Below are 17,004 nucleotides of genomic sequence, written 5' to 3' on the forward strand. Positions count from 1 at the left end.
GCTCCCAAGTGACACAGCCATGCTGCATACTGTGGTGCTCACACCAAGATCTGATTTTTTTTCTTTTCTAGTTACTGCAGACCATGCAGATAGGCATGGTTAATCCTAAATATGTGGATTTATGTTAGGGCCAAGGAAGGGAAACAAAAGCCCTTCCATGGAATCTTGCATATTGTCTAGGCATTATTCTATTACCTACTACCTAGACAGTCTCATTCCTACATGGATCTTGTCAGGCCCTGTGAGTGCTTGAGAGGAAATAACTTTCAGGCACATTTTAACACAGATTTAAAAAAACAGTTAAGAAAGAACTAAGTTTTGCTCCCTGCCGTGCTGGTGAATAAACAGAGGAAAAGCCTGTAGCCTGGAAGGGTATTACAAATCAGAAAAAAGGTATAAATTTGCCACTTAGGGATATATTTTCAGAGCAACTGTTTCATTGCCCACACACAACATTAAAATGTCCCACTAAAGGTCAAAGAATAACAGGCAAGATTTCCATGGATCTCTCTCCAAAAGTTTGACTCAGTACCACAACTTGCCATGCAATTCAGCCACCATGTATTGAATAATGAAAATGAGTAGATATAAATCTTTGCTATAAATTAATGATAGAGCCCTAATGGAACACAGTGTAACATGACCATGTAAGGTTATTTTTTTTCATTAATCAGGCATTTAATGATTTGCTGGCTCAGCAAGTCTGAATCCATTAGTTAGCTTAGCTTACATGCTGGTTCTTATTTACAACCAAGCTTTGAAATAAAGCCAAAAATGGCTCTGTTTCTTGTTGGCCTCTGTACAACATCTTTGCTATCTTTGTTGGCTCGTTAGGACACTCAGAGCTGCTTTGTTTACTCAAACATGTCTAATTATTGCACTTTTTAAAACTGCAATTTGTGATAAACATTTCAATTTTAAGGTGACAGATGACAACTGCCATGAGGCAAGAGGGCAGCAATTGTCAGTTAACTCACACTAGGAAAGAAAAGAGAGATTATGTATGACTGAACTCCAGGGATGACAAAATATACCATTAGATTTGTACATTCTTTGAAAGGAAATGTGAATTGTTAAGCCTACCATAAATCATATTGGATCAAATTCTCCTCAGGGTTGTACTAGGGTTGCACTAGGGTAACCAAGAAGAAAATAATGCACACAGTGACATAGTTGATTGTTCTATAAATTTTTATGTATTAGTAACTATAATTCTTTCTGCAGATCATAATCTCTTCATTTATATTATAATACAGCAGAGGGCTCTTACGTGCTATTATTACCTCTGCTCTTTGCACTTGCAAATTGTAAAATTAAATGTATAGTGTTACATATACAAAAGTAGAAATAATAACATTAAACACACAAGTCATACCTTGTACTATGAATAAGGATGTCCCAATCTGTACAAAGAATATATTGTTCCGTTCAATACATGACTATAGAGTTCAGCCTTACAATACTACTGTGTTTATTGTTTATAAATAGCTCCAGAGACCATACCAATTCCCTCTGTCTATAGTTTAATCCTGAAGATTCATTGCAGGTTAGTCCTTACATTTTAGCCTAGATACTGTGTTCCAATGTGCAATGTTTTGGGAGTAATTGTATTTACTCATAGGGTAGTCTTGGGAATTTGAAGTTTACAGGCTTTTCCAGAGCACATGATGCCTTTTTTAGGAAATTAATTATAGGCTGCATTCTTTTACGGCTGTGCCTGTATAGCTGTTAATTGTAAAAGGGGTTCTGGAAAAGGGAATAGTTTTAAGGAGAGTGGGTGAGAGGCGGTTCACATCTTCTCATGTGGTTTCACACTGCACCTTATGAAGGGGGTTATGCATATTTTCTTTACTTTTAATACTCCATGGTACTTTATCAACAAGTTGGCTTTCCCTTTTCCAGGGGCAATTTGTAAAATGTGTGCCTTTATTTTGGTTTTCATAGATTTTAAGATTAGAAGTTATCAGCTCATTAAGTCTCACTTGCTATATAAAACAGGCCATAGAATCTCATCCTCTTACCTCTGTATTAGCCCAATAACTTGTGTTTGGTTGAAGCTAATCCTCTAAAAAGGCCTTCAGTCTGGATTTAAAGAATATGATATGGAGAATCCACCAATACTTTTAAGACCAAACTAGTGCCCCAAAATCAAACAGAATATTTTCAGAGGTTCAAAACAACCTGTATAGGATCTACATTATATCTATTTTTTCTGTCTTTGCACTACCAGGTTCCGGAAACAAATGTCCATATATACATCAAGGAGGACTGTCTTAATGGTATTTTCTGGGCAACTTGATCAAGGAGCATTGTAAAACTAGTGAGAGAGCTTGTTCCCACAAGATCGCCAGACTAGTTTTCCACACTCAGGAAGCTAAGATAGTTGTGAGAAGCACCCAAACTTATTTTCATCTGAACCAAAGTTTCCAATGTTTGCTCATCATTACCAAATCCAAAGTGAGAATTATGAACAGATTTTTTGTGTTTGCAAAATATTAATCTGTTTACAAGCCCCTTATTTCAACTTGGGAAACAAACACAGAGATAAAAATTGGCTAGGATCCCAAATCATTAGGAGAATGATTATTCTTACAAATAAAAACAAAACAGGTCCTTTGTTACTGAATTGGGCTGACATCACTATCCCCACAGTAAGGTCATGCATGCAGCTCTTTGGTCTGTTTTCAGTGTTAGTGTTGCCATTAACTGTGGCAGAGGAAACACAGAATCTGAACTTAGGCCTTGACTAGTAAAAATTCCTTTTGTTTAGGTTTTAAATGCCCACTGTTGACCAGTGAAATGTTAAGTGGTATGGCAATGCAGTTATGTGCACTGGGCTCATTAGTGATTTAGAAGCCAGAACCATTAGGTATTGGATTGGTTTAAATTCGGTGGAATGCCCTCCTATCTATTCTTTAGTTCCTTCATGGAGGCCAGAAAAAAGAACATGTTGACGGTATCTTCTCTTTTTCACTTGTGGTGATGAAAGAAAGGGGAGGTTAAAACCAAGGCTCGGCAAACTCCAGTCCACACTGGGACATTTTCCTCTTCTATTTCTGCTGGTCTTAGGACCACGAGGCATTCTTATTTCCATGCCCACTGTGCACAGAGAAAAGATGCTGAAGAATTATCTTTCTTTTTCTGCATTCCAGGCAGAAGGAGCAAGGTTAAAGGTCCATGCAGAAGAAGAGGATAATGTATTAACTCGCCTTATGACTATCCTCTCTCCCACTGCAGCAAATCAACCTAGTACACCCAACTGTTGCAGATTTTTATTCAAGTCTACAATGCTAATACATTACACAGGGGATTTATCAATTGATTATCCCATCCCTCATGCACAAATACAGGCAGTCCCCGAGTTACGCGGATCCGACTTATGTTGGATCCGCAGTTATGAACGAGGATTTTCTCGCCCCGGAGGACTGGAGCGGCGGGACGCCTGGTCCCGCCGCCCGCCTCCTCCGGGGCGAGAAAAGCTGCTTCCCGTCTCCCTGGTCTGCTGAAGGAGCCAGCAGACCAGGGAGACGGGGAGCAAAGCGGCGGAGGACCCGGGGCCGGACCCGCGGCACTTCCAGCTGATCTGGAAGCGCTGCGGGTCCGGCTCGGGTCCTCCGCGGCTTTGCTCAGCGTCTCCCTGGTCTGCTGGGGGGGACACAGCTAGTGCCCCCCCCCCCCAGCAGACCAGGGAGACGCTGAGCAAAGCCTGGGGCCTGTGGTAGAGCAGGTGGGGCGCTGCTGGTTGGTCCCGCAGCACCGCTCCTTGGCGCTACTGGACCAACCCGGCAGCACCCCAGCTGCTCTGCCCCAGGAATCCTGATTCAGCCACTGCTGATCAGTTTCAGCAGCGGCTGAATCAGGACGCCTGGGGCAGAACAGCTGGGGTGCTGCTGGGTTGGTCCAGTAGTGCCAAGGAGCGGCCGCGCTACTGGACCAACCCAGCAGCACCCGAGCTGCTCTGCCCCAGGCGTCCCCAAGTCAGCCGCTGCTGAAACTGACCAGCGGCTGACTACAGGAAGCCCGAGGCAGAGTTGCTCTGCCCCGGGCTTCCTGGAATCAGCTGCTGATCAGTTTCTGCAGCAGCTGACTTGGGGACGCCTGGGGTTCTTAAGTTGAATCTGTATGTAAGTCGGAACTGGTGTCCAGATTCAGCCGCTGTTGAAACTGATCAGTTTCAGCAGTGGCTGAATCTGGATGCCAGTTCCGACTTACATACAGATTCAACTTAAGAACAAACCTACAGTCCCTATCTTGAACGTAACCCAGGGACTGCCTGTACTTTTATTCAGTCTCCATGAAAAACACATAATTGATGCCCATAATGTGTGGAGACATGTTTGGAAAAATCACAGATTTCTATTGCATTTTAGATTTGCATATAGAACTTTCAGAGGTTTAGTTAGCTGTTCAAAGAGTAGCGAATGGTTGAAGTTGAACAGTTTGTGTATAATACTAGAATACAGAAGCACATCTTCAGGAGGAGAAAATGCCAGCACAGCTGCAAAACACTCCTAGGGAAGTTAATGATGGACATGACTTGTTGAGAAGGCTCTGCTCTGCTTCTCAGTTGAGGCATGGGATTGTTCCTGGATCTAGCTTTCTCCTCATGTCCACATAATAGGCTCAGGGTAGGAATGCTCATTAGGGGGATAGCTCCTCCCAAATGTCAGTTACCCAAAAGGCACAGGAGAAAGAGGAAGGAGGCAGGGCTGTGGCCTCACTCAACTTCTGACTCTGTGCACCTGTTCATTCACTAGCTCATTCCCTGCAGAGAAGGGAATACATTGCACCATGCCAAGAACTGTGCAAGTTCCCTCTGACATAGGGAAGCCAGGTGACAAAAGGGAATTGCACCCTAAAGATCAGCCTCTGAGAGCTCTGTGTTGTACCCTATACTCTCAGTTATGGCTAAATGTTACAATTCAGCTCTATATGTACATGTGGGACAAGGATCTAACACCTAGACCGTGACAATACTAATAGTAGAATGAATTAATCATTTTTACATTTTAAACTGATTAAATAGTATCTGTCATCAGCTATATGGCTCAGACATATGAATACAAAGAAAATGAAGAAACATACCCTTGCAGAGAATTCACATTAGTTATAAAATAAAGCCACAGGTAGGTCAACTATCTGATTGATTATTGGTCTGGGAAGATCAACAGAAGCCTATGAGCAAATACTATGGAAAGTCAAGGTAAGATGGGTCTCAAGATCAAAATGAAATATGCAGTAAAAACTGACAAAGTAAAATCGAAATGGACACAGTATTCAGAAGAGGGAGAAATTAGCAGATGTGTGTGACATGAGCATGAAGTAGAGAGATTTTACCCCAAAATGAAGTGATGACAGCATCACAAATTAAGATAATACACAAACACACAATAACTTCAAATAAACATGCAAATAAAAATAGGCTTTTTGGGAGGGGTGTATGTGTAAAAACAGTTTCGCAAATTTACCTTACCTGTAAAAAAGTTTGGGCCCACAACCGAGATCTGATTTTTAGTGCTGCACTCTTTCCTCTTTCTAATTGTCCCACTGTACATGAGATCATTAAACACTTCACATTTGTACAGTTCTGTAAAAAACAAAATTAAATTATAACTATGCTTTTGTAACAAAGCTAATGTAAGAATACGAACATGTAATTATACATAGTTTTAATTACTCAACTGTTCTAAATTGAAAAAATTCTCAACCATTTCTTAATGTAGTAAATATCATGCATCTTCTAGAATTTAATTTAATACAAATATACAACAGAAGAACTCAGACGTGGCTATGTGAGAAATGAATAATCATAATGGGTACTCTTCTAAGATGCCTATGAATACAATCCTCTACATGTATCAGTGATGACAAATCAAATAGCATTCACCAGTCTGATTTGAAGAATTCTTAAACGGTCCAACTGCTTAACAAAATCTTGTTTATTCTTCTTTTTCCTTTCAATCCCTCTAGCCAGTTCCTCATTTCTCTGACCTCTACACTCCATATTTACCCTCTCAAAACTTCCCTTCCTTCTTTACCACTCGTAATTTTCCTGGGGACTTTTACAACATAAAGTCAACATGTTTGATGGGCTTCCTTAGCAGCTCTATTTGAACCTTATGTTCTGTGAAGCTTTGCTGGTGAGGAATGGTCTTGGATGGAGAAAGACCAGAAAACACACACATAAATATAACAGCCAACTGGCCCTACCCAAAACTATAGAACTGCTGGTGTCCGGAATGAAAATGTCACCAGCCAAGGTAAGGAGCTGGTTGGAAGTCACAGACAGGGATGAAGAGCTGGAGAAGGGGATCTATTAGGGAAATCAATTGGAAAAAAATTGAGATGCACTGGCAAATGGAATGGAAGGCAGCTTACAGGGAGAGGGAACCAAAAACCAAGGGTCTGTTGAGGTCAGAGAGAACATCTGGGGTACTTATCCAAGGGGATCTAAACCTAAGGATAGGCCTATACAGCATCCTGGAGCGTGTGGGAGCAAGCTTTCCAGCCTGGGTTGATACATGTGGGCTAGCAGGGTTCACACTAGCCCTCTAAAAAGATCTGCACAGATAGCCCTTGAAGTTGTGGCTTGACTTGGAACTCAGATCTGAAGCTTAGAAGGGAGGATGGGTCCAAAATCCTGTGCAGATCATAGAATCATAGTACCATAGAGCTGGAAGAGACCTCAAAAGGTCATCAAGTCCAGCCCCCTGCTGTAGGCAGGACTAATCCGAACTAAATCAACCCAGCCAGGGCTTTGTCAAGCCGAGACTTAAACACCTCTAGGGATGGAGACTCCACTACTTCCCTGGGTAACCCATTCCAGTGCTTCACTACCCTCCTAGTGAAATAGTTTTTCCTAATATCCAACCTGGACCTCGCCCACCACAACTTGAGACCATTGCTACTTGTTCTGCCATCTGCCACTACTGAGAACATCCTCTCTCCATCCTCTTTGGAAGCTCCCTTCAGAAAGTTGAAGGCTGCTATTAAATCCCCCCCCCCCCCACTCTTCGCTTCTGCAGACTAAACAGACCCAACTCCCTCAGCCTCTCCTCATAAGTCATATGCTCCAGCCCCCTAATAATTTTGGTTGCCCTCCGCTAGACCCTCTCCAATGCGTCCACATCCTTTTTGTAGTGGGGGTCCAAAACTGGACACAATACTCCAGATGTGGCCTCACCAAAGCCGAATAAAAGGGAATAATGACATCTCTGGATCTGCTGCCAATGCTCCTCTTAATGCAACCTAATATGCCATTAGCCTTCTTGGCTACAAGGGCACACTGTTGATCATATCCAGCTTCTCATCCGCAGTAAACCCCAGGTCCTTTTCTGCAGAACTACTACTTAACTGGTCGGTCCCAAGCTTATAACAATGCTTGGGATTCTTCCGTCCCAAGTGCAGGACTCTACACTTGTCCTTGTTGAACCTCATCAGATTTCTTGTGGCCTGATCCTCCAATTTGTCTAAGTCATTCTGGACCCTATCTCTGCCCTCAAGCATATCTTCTTCTCCCCCTAGTTTAGTGTCATCCGCAAACGTGTGGAGGGTGTATTCTATTCCCTCATCCAGGTCATTAATAAAGATATTGAACAAAACCAGTCCTAGAACCGAACCTTGGGGCACTCCGCTAGAAACCAACCACCATCCTGACATTGATCACTGATCAAGCCATTGATCACTACCCGCTGGGCCAGGCCTTCTAGCCATCTTTGTATCCATCTTACTGTCCATTTATCCAATCCACATTCCCTTAACTTGCTGGCAAGAATATTGTGGGAGACCATATCAAAAGCCTTGCTAAAGTCAAGATATATCACATCCACTGACTTTCCCACGTCCACAGAGCCAGTTACCTCATCATAGAAGCTAATCAGATTGGTCAGGCATGACTTGCCCTTTGTGAATCCATGCTGACTATTCCTAATCACTTTCCTCTCATCCAAGTGCCTCAATATGGATTCCTTAAGGATCCCTTCCATGATTTTTCCAGGAACCGAGGTAAGACTGACCAGCCTATAGTTCCCTGGATCGTCCTTCTTCCCTTTTTTGAAGATGGGCACTACATTTGCCTTTTTCCAATCATCTGGGATTTCTCCCGATCTCCACGACTTTTCAAAGATAATGGCCAAAGGCTCCTCAGTGACATTTGCCAACTCCCTCAATACCCTTGGATGCATTAAGTCCGGATCCTTGGATTTGTGTATGTTTAGCTTTTCTAAATTGTTCCTAACCTGTTCTTTACCCACCAAGGGCTGTCCATCTTCATCCCATCTTGCGTCACTTAGGGTATGTCTACACTACCACCCTAGTTTGAACTAGGGTGGTAATGTAGGCAACCGGAGTTGCAAATGAAGCCTGGGATTTGAATTTCCCGGGCTTCATTTGCATAAAGCTGGGCACCGCCATTTTTAAATGTCCGCTAGTGCGGACTCCGTGCCGCGTGGCTACACGCAGCACGGACTAGGTAGTTCGCACTAGGATGCCTTGTCCGTGAATACAGAGGCAAAGAAAGCATTGAATATTTCAGCTTTCTCTGCATCATCTGTCACTAGGTTACCTCCTTCATCCAGTAGGGGCCGCACACCCTCTCTGATCACCTTCTTCTTGTTAACATGCCCATGGAAACCTTTCTTGTTATCCTTCAGAACCTTAGCCAGTCGCAATTCCATTTGCGCTTTTGCCTTCCTGATAACTCCCCGGCATTCTCGAGCTAGACATTTAAACACCTCCCTGGTCATTTGTCCAAGTTTCCACTTTTTGTAAGCTTCCTTTTTGTGCTTAAGTTCACCAAGGATTTCCCCTGGAAGCCAATCCGGTCTCTTACCATGTTTGCCTCTCTTGCTACGCGTCGGGATGGTTTCTTTCTGTGCCTTCAATAAGGCTTCTTTAAAATACTGCCAGCTGTCCTGGATTCCTTTACCCTTCATGTTAGCATCCCAGGGGATTCTGCCCATCAGATCTCTGAGGGAGTTAAAATCTGCTTTTTTGAAGTCCAAGGTGTTTATTTTACAATTCTCTTTTCTTCCTTTGGTCAGGATCCTGAAATCTACCATCTCTTGATCACTGCTTCCCAGGTTGTCACCCACCTCTATTTCCCCTATTAGTTCCTCCCTGTTTGTGAGCAGAAGGTCAAGCTGCGCACGGCCCCTGGTCGGATCCTTCAGCACTTGTGTCAAGAAGTTATCCCCAACATTCTCCAAAAACTTCCTGGATTGCCTGTGTACTGCCGTATTTGTTTCCCAGCAGATGTCAGGGTGATTAAAGTCCCCCACAAGAACCAGGGCCTGAGATCTGGAAGCCTCTCTCAGTTGTCCCAAGAAAGCCTCATCTACTTCATCCATTTGATTCGGTGGCCTGTAGCAGACACCAACCACAACATCACTGCTGTTGTTTTCTCCTTTAAACTTAACCCATAGACTCTCAACAGGTTTTTCTCCCTCTTTATACTGGAGTTCAGAGCAATCATAGTGCTCTCTTACATAGTGCAACTCCTCCTCCTTTTCTCCCCTGACTGTTCTTCCTGAACAGTCTATACCCTTCCATGACAGCGCTCCAGTCACATGAGTCATCCCACCAAGTCTCTGTTATCCCAATTAAATCATATTTCTTGGACTGGGCCAGGGCCTCCAGTTCTTCTTGTTTGTTGCCCAGGCTTCTCGCATTAGTGTACAAACGCTTCAGGTAACCAGCTGATCGTCCTATCTTCTCCATTCGAATCAGGGGTCCTCCTTTCTTGCTCGTTCCTCTCTGCATTTCTTCCCAGTATCCGACTTTCCCGCTCCCCTCAGGGTTTTGGTCACCGTCCCCCGACGAATCTAGTTTAAAGCCCTCCTCTCTAGGTTTGCAAGCCAGCCCGTGAAGATGCTCCTTCCTCTCTTCATTAGGTGGATCCCTTCTCTTCCTAACAATCCTTGTGCCTGGAACAGAGTCCCATGGTCGAAGAAACCAAAGCCCTCTCTGCGACACCACCCGCGCAACCACGCATTTACGTCCTCAGTTCGACAATCCCTACCCAGTCCTTTCCTTTCAACAGGGAGGATGGACGAGAATACCACTTGCGCTCCGAATTCTTGGATCCTTCTTCCCAGCACTACATAATCAGCAGTAATCCGCTCAAGGTCATTCTTGGCCATATCATTAGTTCCCACGTGGAGAAGCAGGAAGGGGTAGCGATCCGAAGGTTTGATCAAGTTTGGTAAGCCTCTCAGTCACATCCTGAATGTGAGCTCCCGGTAAGCAGCACACCTCTCGAGATTCCAGGTCTGGACAGCAGATGGATGGCTCAGTCCCTCTTAGGAGGGAGTCCCCGACCACCACCACCCGTCATTTTCTTTTGGGGGTGGTGGCCATGGAACCCCTACCCTAGGAGTATGCATCCCAATGCCTTCCAGTAGATGGTGTTCCCTTCTGGTTTCTTCCTTGTGAGGGCCCTTCCAAAGCATTCAGCACTGTAGAGCCTGTGGAGAGAGCCTGAAAGCGATTACTTACCTCTATAGCATTGGGGGATTCCCATGCTGGCCTCTTCCCCCTTCTAGAAGTTACATGCTGCCAGTTCTCTTCCTGGTCACATACTGCCCTCTCTGGCTTCTCTGCCTGCCGTGCTTCAAGGATTAAACACTGCCTTCTATCAAGGAAGTCTTCATCCTCTCTGATCGGGTGTATGGTCGACACTTGGGTCTCCAGTGCTCTAACTTTTTCTTCCAAAATGTCGACCAGCTTGCACTTCGTGCAGATAAAATCTGTTCTTTCTTCTGGGAGGAAGACAAACATGGCACATGCCATGCAAGTAACAACAGCAGACCTATCACCATCCATCGCTGCTGTCCTGGAGAAGGGATTTAAAAAGAAAGGCAAAAGAACCTCACGCCCTATCCTCTCCCCTTCCAAACTCCCTCTCTAAACTCCCTGTTAGCACTCACCTGTCCTTGGTCACTTGCCCACTGCCTTATAAAGCCCTGGAGTGCCTGAAAGTCCCTCCCCCTACCAAGGCTCAGCCAATCAGCAGAGGCTTCTAGAATTCAAACTTTAATTAGAAGCCAACAGTTTCCACCTGCCAATCACAGCACACACTCCATGAAGGGGATGGGGAGGGCAAAGGGGAAGTGAAAAAAAAAAGCCTCACTCACAAACAGATGGACCTTAAAAGGTCTGAACTCAGTTCAGGAGGAAAGGCTGATGTTTTGACTGGTCCATTTTCTGTATAATACAGTTTGCCCCTCAGAACTACATACTTCATTCACAGTGGTGATGTCAAGTGATTTTGATGGTCTTGAAGTTACCTCTATAGACACAGTAGCACTTCACTAGTGCTATCACATATTTTCTGTAAAAACATCCTCTTTCAGAGACCACACTGCAAAAAGTTAATGTGATGAAAAAAATTCACTTCTGTGAATAGGATGCTAATATATTTTATGTCTGAACAGATTTCAAAAAGACTCCTGCCTTGTTACAAGTGCTACACAAGTACAACCGTATTCCCTACAACTCTCTACGTTGTTGCATCTTAAGCTGCAAGCTTCCTCTTCACTTTCCATGCCCTCAGAAGAGATTATTGTTTCTACTATAGTTACTGTAAACAATACAATACTGGACTAGTTGGACTGCTAGTTTGATCCAGGCTGTGAGGTCCTATATTTCTGTGGAATCAATCAACTGTTGTCTGTTTGGATCAAGCTGATGAAAAACCTCTGGTTCTTATTATTTTGTAGTACATAATATGATGCAAATACTGTACATACTTTTAAACTTTGTTAACCATTCACAGTTGCTGAAGTAATTTCTGCGTTGACAACATAAGAGACTAGTTACAGAGGCGTATAACTAATAATTAAGGCATTACTGAGAAATGGATTCAAAGTTTTGTGGTACTGAATGGTATGTCTTCCCAAGTCTAGATTTTTTATGCAGCCTTGAACTATTTCCAAGGTATCAGAGGGGTAGCCGTGTTAGTCTGAATCTGCAAAAGCGACGAGGAGTCCTGTGGCACCTTATAGACTAACTTAAGTGTAGGAGCATAAGCTTTCGTGGGCAAAGACCCACTTCGTCAGATGCATGTTCTGGAAATTTCCACTACATGCATCTGATGAAGTGGGTCTTTGCCCACGAAAGCTTATGCTCCTACACTTCAGTTAGTCTATAAGGTGCCACAGGACTCCTCGTCGTATTTCCAAGGTGTGATGTTTTTCTTGGTCTTTATGGTGATGAAAGAGCTATGCAAGACAAGACTGTAGGTATATGAAATCAGTGCTACTGTGATTCTATTTTTAATTAAAATAAGTCATTAATTAAATTCAGATTTGGACTACTCCCATTTAAAAATAGTTACATTCCTCTCTCAGACATCATCTAAAGATTTCTTTTTTGTTACTTTCCAAGCAGAGTTTAGGCCTATGGAGATCTTTCTTTCCTGACTATATGTGCCAAATTCCACTAATAAGTGAGGGGGCTCACATATGCTGAGAGTGAACCATAGAATAGATGACTGTGCAGCAGGAAATAAGCTCAGGATGGGGTTAATAAAAATAAATGGAAATGATGGCCTCAAGAATCCCAGCTTATGGCCTCAGGGTCACTGATTTAGAAATACAGCCTCTAGGCAAAAGCATCTGATAATTGTGATGCTTGAAAGCGCTAAAACATGGAGTATTCAACGTATGACCAACAAAAACCAGACTGACGGCATGTCATCATCCAGATGTTCATTTCCCAGAAGGCTTTGAGACTGGGCCTTAGAGAGCTTTGCACTTGCCCACATTTTACAGCCCCGGCAGTTTTGATTTGTTAGATATTGACCCATGAAAAATAAAAAAACTGATAAATTATACTAGACCTATTTTGCTGGCTTATGATACTTTAAAGAACTAAATACTGGACATTTCTCAAAGCCCAAGAATGTGTTGGGTGTTTACTGAATGAATATTTGCACTTGACAATAGTTATGAGACAGAGCTGTAATTTTGGTGTATTTCAGTAGCTGAATTTAATAATTTTATGAAAATGTTAAAGGCCCATTAACAAAATAAATGCATAGATTTTAAAAGTGTCACCGTGTTTCATCATTTTAGGCCATGGTCTCATGAAAGACCACAAGAATGAACAGAGTCATGTGTGTGCACGTAATCCCAGAACCTGGGAAGAGACCACTTGAGGCAATTCATGAGTAAAGAGTTTTGTGTGTGTGGCTCCCAACTGCTGTACTGGGTCTCTGACAGGGTGCAAGGCAAAGGATTACTGATTTAGCCCTCTATCACACCAGCTCCCATTTAGGGGACTAAATTAGAGCTGGCTGGTGATAACCTGTCCCAAACTGGGAAAGAAGAGACAGCTGCCATCTAATTAGACTGGGGCTGTATAAAAGCCTCAGGGAAAGGAAGCCAATGGGGGAGCAGAAAGAAAGAGAAAAGGCATGGAATGGAAGAAAGGAGGTAGCTCTTCCTTCGTCAATGTTTACTAACCCCAGGGTCTCAGAGTGACTCTGTGGACCTAGCAGAGGCAACAGCCAAGGAGTCCTGCCACAATCTGCTACAGGGGTCTTAGGTTGTAAGATCCTTATGTAAAGGATCTGTTATAATTTGTCTGGGAAAAAAACAGGAAAACCAATGATGCAGCATATAATACATAGAACATGTCAAGACAAGAGATTTAATAGTCAGTTGCTCCATCATTTACTTGTCACTTAGAACAGGAGGAAATTAAAAGTCTGAAAAGTTCCAGCACTATTCATTTCAGTGAGCTCACCAATATTTTTGAATGGCTCTTTCTTTGCGGTTCCACCATGGTGACATCTCTCCGTCCAACATAGTGAGGAACAGTGGAGTTATGTAAAAAAGCAGTGAGTTCCGGCGTGTCCGGTGGAATAGCAAACTGGAAAAAGAAAGACAGTGAACTGGAATGACATACCATACAGTTACTTTAACAGATATGTTACCTTCTTGGGGAACTTGAACTTTATACTAGCTTGGTTTTTAATTTAATAGCACTACAATGAGACTAGATACCACTTTGTTCTACTAGCAGTTTAATTGGTAATATTACAGCAGGATGGTGGCCAGCAATATGCACTGCACTAGATAATTTTTTTCCAGACATTCTTTACTGGAGCCAGTTTCAATTCTGTACTTGTTTTTGCTAGATTCTTGGGCCCAGATTCTGATCTCTGTTACATTGTGTATTCAAAGCCGCTCTCACTGAAATCTAGTCATTAAAAGAGATCAGAATCTGGCTTTAAGAATTTAATGGTTTTACCAGCATTCAAAAATATCTGCATTCTACTATTCTCAGTTTTGGTGGTTGTTTCTGGAGGATTAATTATTATAATAAAAATTATCCATGTTAGTAAAAAAAACCACCTGGGTGACTTATCCACATACAGAAAATGTAAGAACCAAAGCTCAGAGCCAAAGTGTTTTTATTGTTGGTAGTTCTGTGTTTAGTTTATATAAAAGGCAGTTATTGTCTTCCTTTACCTTTCCTGAAGCCTCCAGAGATATATAGCGGATCTTAATTTTTCAGGAAGGAAAGATACATTTTCTAATTTAGCACATTTTTATCAAGTCAATTTGTAACAAAATATATGATGAAGTTTGTGATATGATCTGAAAGGAATTCACCTAAATACACCCAAAACAATTCCTTAGGTCCTCAGATTAAAGGACTTTATAGGCTGTTGTGCATTTAAACTCTAAAGCTCAAAATTTGCATTTATTTTAAAAAAAAGTGGCACCTTAGAGACTAACAAAAATATATAGGCAGGCCCTCTCAGAGAATGGCAGAGGCCTGGGCTACTTTGAGTTTAGAGGTTCCAGCCCATCACAGGCTCCCAATGTGCCCAACGTCTCATCCAGAAGGTCATACTAAAACCAAAAAAAAATACCAAACAGGTGGAGAATGCTGTGGCAGTGACCCCTCAGGTAAGAAATCAGAAGGGAACACCATCTACCGGAAGTCATGGGATATGTTGTCCTAGGGAGGGGGGTTCCACAACCCTCCCCCCAAAAAGAAGAAGATCGGAGGAGGGAGTCCCCGACCACCAGCAAAGAGGTACTGAGTCATCCATCTGCCGTCCAGACCTGCAATCTCAAGAAGTGTGTTGCTTACTGGGAGCTCGCATTCAGGATGGGACCGAGAGTCTTCCAAAAGTGATTAAACCTTCGGATCACTATTCCTTCCTTCTTCTCCATGTAGGAACTTACGATACAGCCAAAAATGACCTTGAGTGGGTCACAGCAGATTATGTAGCACTGGGAAGAAGGATCAAGGAATTTGAAGCACAAGTGGTGTTCTCGTCCATCCTTGTAGTTGAAGGAAAAGGTCCAGGTAGGGATTGTCGAATTGAGGAAGTAAATTGCACAGGTGGTGTCTGAGAGGGCTTTGGTTACTTCGACCATGGGATCTGTTCCGGGCACAAGGATTGTTAGGAAGAGATGGGATATACCTACCCAAGAGAGGAAAGAGCATCTTTGCAGGCAGGCTTGCAAACCTAGTGAGGAGGGCTTTAAACTAGGTTCGTTGGGGGACGGTCACCAAAGCGCTGAGGTGAGGAAGTCGGATATGGGGAAGAAACACAAGTAGGAACGAGAAACACAGGAGGACCCCTGACTCAAATGGAATAGGTAGGATGATCAACTGGCTATCTAAGGTGTTTGTACACAACTGCAAGAAACCTGGAAACAAACAGGCAGAATTAGAAGCCCTGGTCCAGTCAAAGAACTATGATACGTTTGGAGTAACGGAGATTTAGTGGGATGACTTGCATGACTGTAGCACTGTCATAGAAGGGTATAAACTGTTCAAGAAGAACAGGCGAAGGAGAAAAGGAGGAGTTGCATTGTATGTAAGAGAGCAGTATGATTGCTCGGAGCTCCAGTATTTAGAGGGAGAAAAGACTGTTGAGAGTTTATGGGGAAAGTTTAGAGGTGGAATCAACAGGGGTGGTGTTGTGGTTAGTGTCTGCTATAGACCGCCGGATCAGGTGGATGAGGCTTTCTTCGGACAACTGAGAGAAGCTTCCAAATCGCAGGCTATGGTTCTCATGGGGGGACTTTAATCACCCTGACATCTGTTGGGAGACCAATACAGCAGTCCACAGACAATCCAGAAAGTAGTTGGGGATAACTTCTTGGTGCTGAAGGAACCGACCAGGGGCCATGCGGAACCGACCTGTTGGGCTAGACTGTTGGGCCCAACAGGTAGTGATCAATGGCTCGATGTCAGGTTGGTGGTAGGTTTCTACGGGAGTGCCTCAATTTTGTTCAACGTGTTTATTAATGACCTAGATGAGGGGCTGGATTGCACCCTCAACAAGTTCACAGATGACACTAAGCTAGGGGGAGAGGTAGATACGCTGGAAGGCAGGGATAGGGTCCCAAGTGACTTGGACAGATTAGAGGATTGGGCCAAAAGAAATCTGATGAGGTTCAACAAGGACAAGTGTAGAGTCCTGCACTTGGGACAGAAGAATCCCAAGCATGTTTATAGGCCGGGGACCGAATGGCTAAGTAGCAGTTCTGCAGAAAAGGACCTGGGGATTACAGTGGATGAGAAGCTGAATAAGAGTCAACAGTGTGTCCTTGTAGCCAAGAGGGCTAATGGCATATTAGGGTACATTAGAAGGAGCATTTCCAGCAGATCCAGAGAAGTGATTACAGGCAGTCCCCGGGTTACATCAATCCGAATCCCTAGTTACAAACGGGGGGGGGTGCCTCCCCCACTGTCGCTGCCTCCGGCGGCGTGGGGGGGTGCTTCCCCCCAGCAGACTAGGGAGACGCGGAGCTAGCGCCCCCCTCCCAGCAGACCAGGGAGACGCGGAGCGGCTTTTCTCGCCGCGGAGGATGCGCGTCTCCTGGGGGGAACAAGACACCAGCCAAAAGGGGGCACCCCAGAGCGGAAAAATTAATTTCCTAGGGAACAGCAGGAGCAGCAGGCAGTGAGACCCATTGTGTTACAGTCCCCACCTTCGGAGCAACAGCTCTTTCCCTCTTCAGCACTAGAGCTGCA

The 17,004-nt window shown here is 43.7% G+C and overlaps 1 protein-coding gene across 1 annotated transcript in view; it reads right to left on the reverse strand.

Annotated features, from left to right (window-relative positions):
• ITGA8 (integrin subunit alpha 8) overlaps window positions 1-17,004 on the reverse strand; it is a 175,690-nt gene that overhangs the window by 26,165 nt on the left and 132,521 nt on the right. Inside the window, exons 26-27 of the mRNA XM_075922446.2 lie at window positions 13,747-13,872; window positions 5,474-5,587 (exon numbers count right to left, since the gene is read on the reverse strand). Of these exons, the coding sequence (XP_075778561.2) occupies window positions 5,474-5,587; window positions 13,747-13,872 (240 nt within the window). The remainder of the gene's footprint in view (window positions 1-5,473; window positions 5,588-13,746; window positions 13,873-17,004) is intronic.

The sequence above is a fragment of the Pelodiscus sinensis genome, chromosome 2 (assembly GCF_052426305.1).
Source record: "Pelodiscus sinensis isolate ZL-2025 chromosome 2, ASM5242630v1, whole genome shotgun sequence".
NCBI classification, from domain to species: Eukaryota; Metazoa; Chordata; order Testudines; family Trionychidae; genus Pelodiscus; species Pelodiscus sinensis.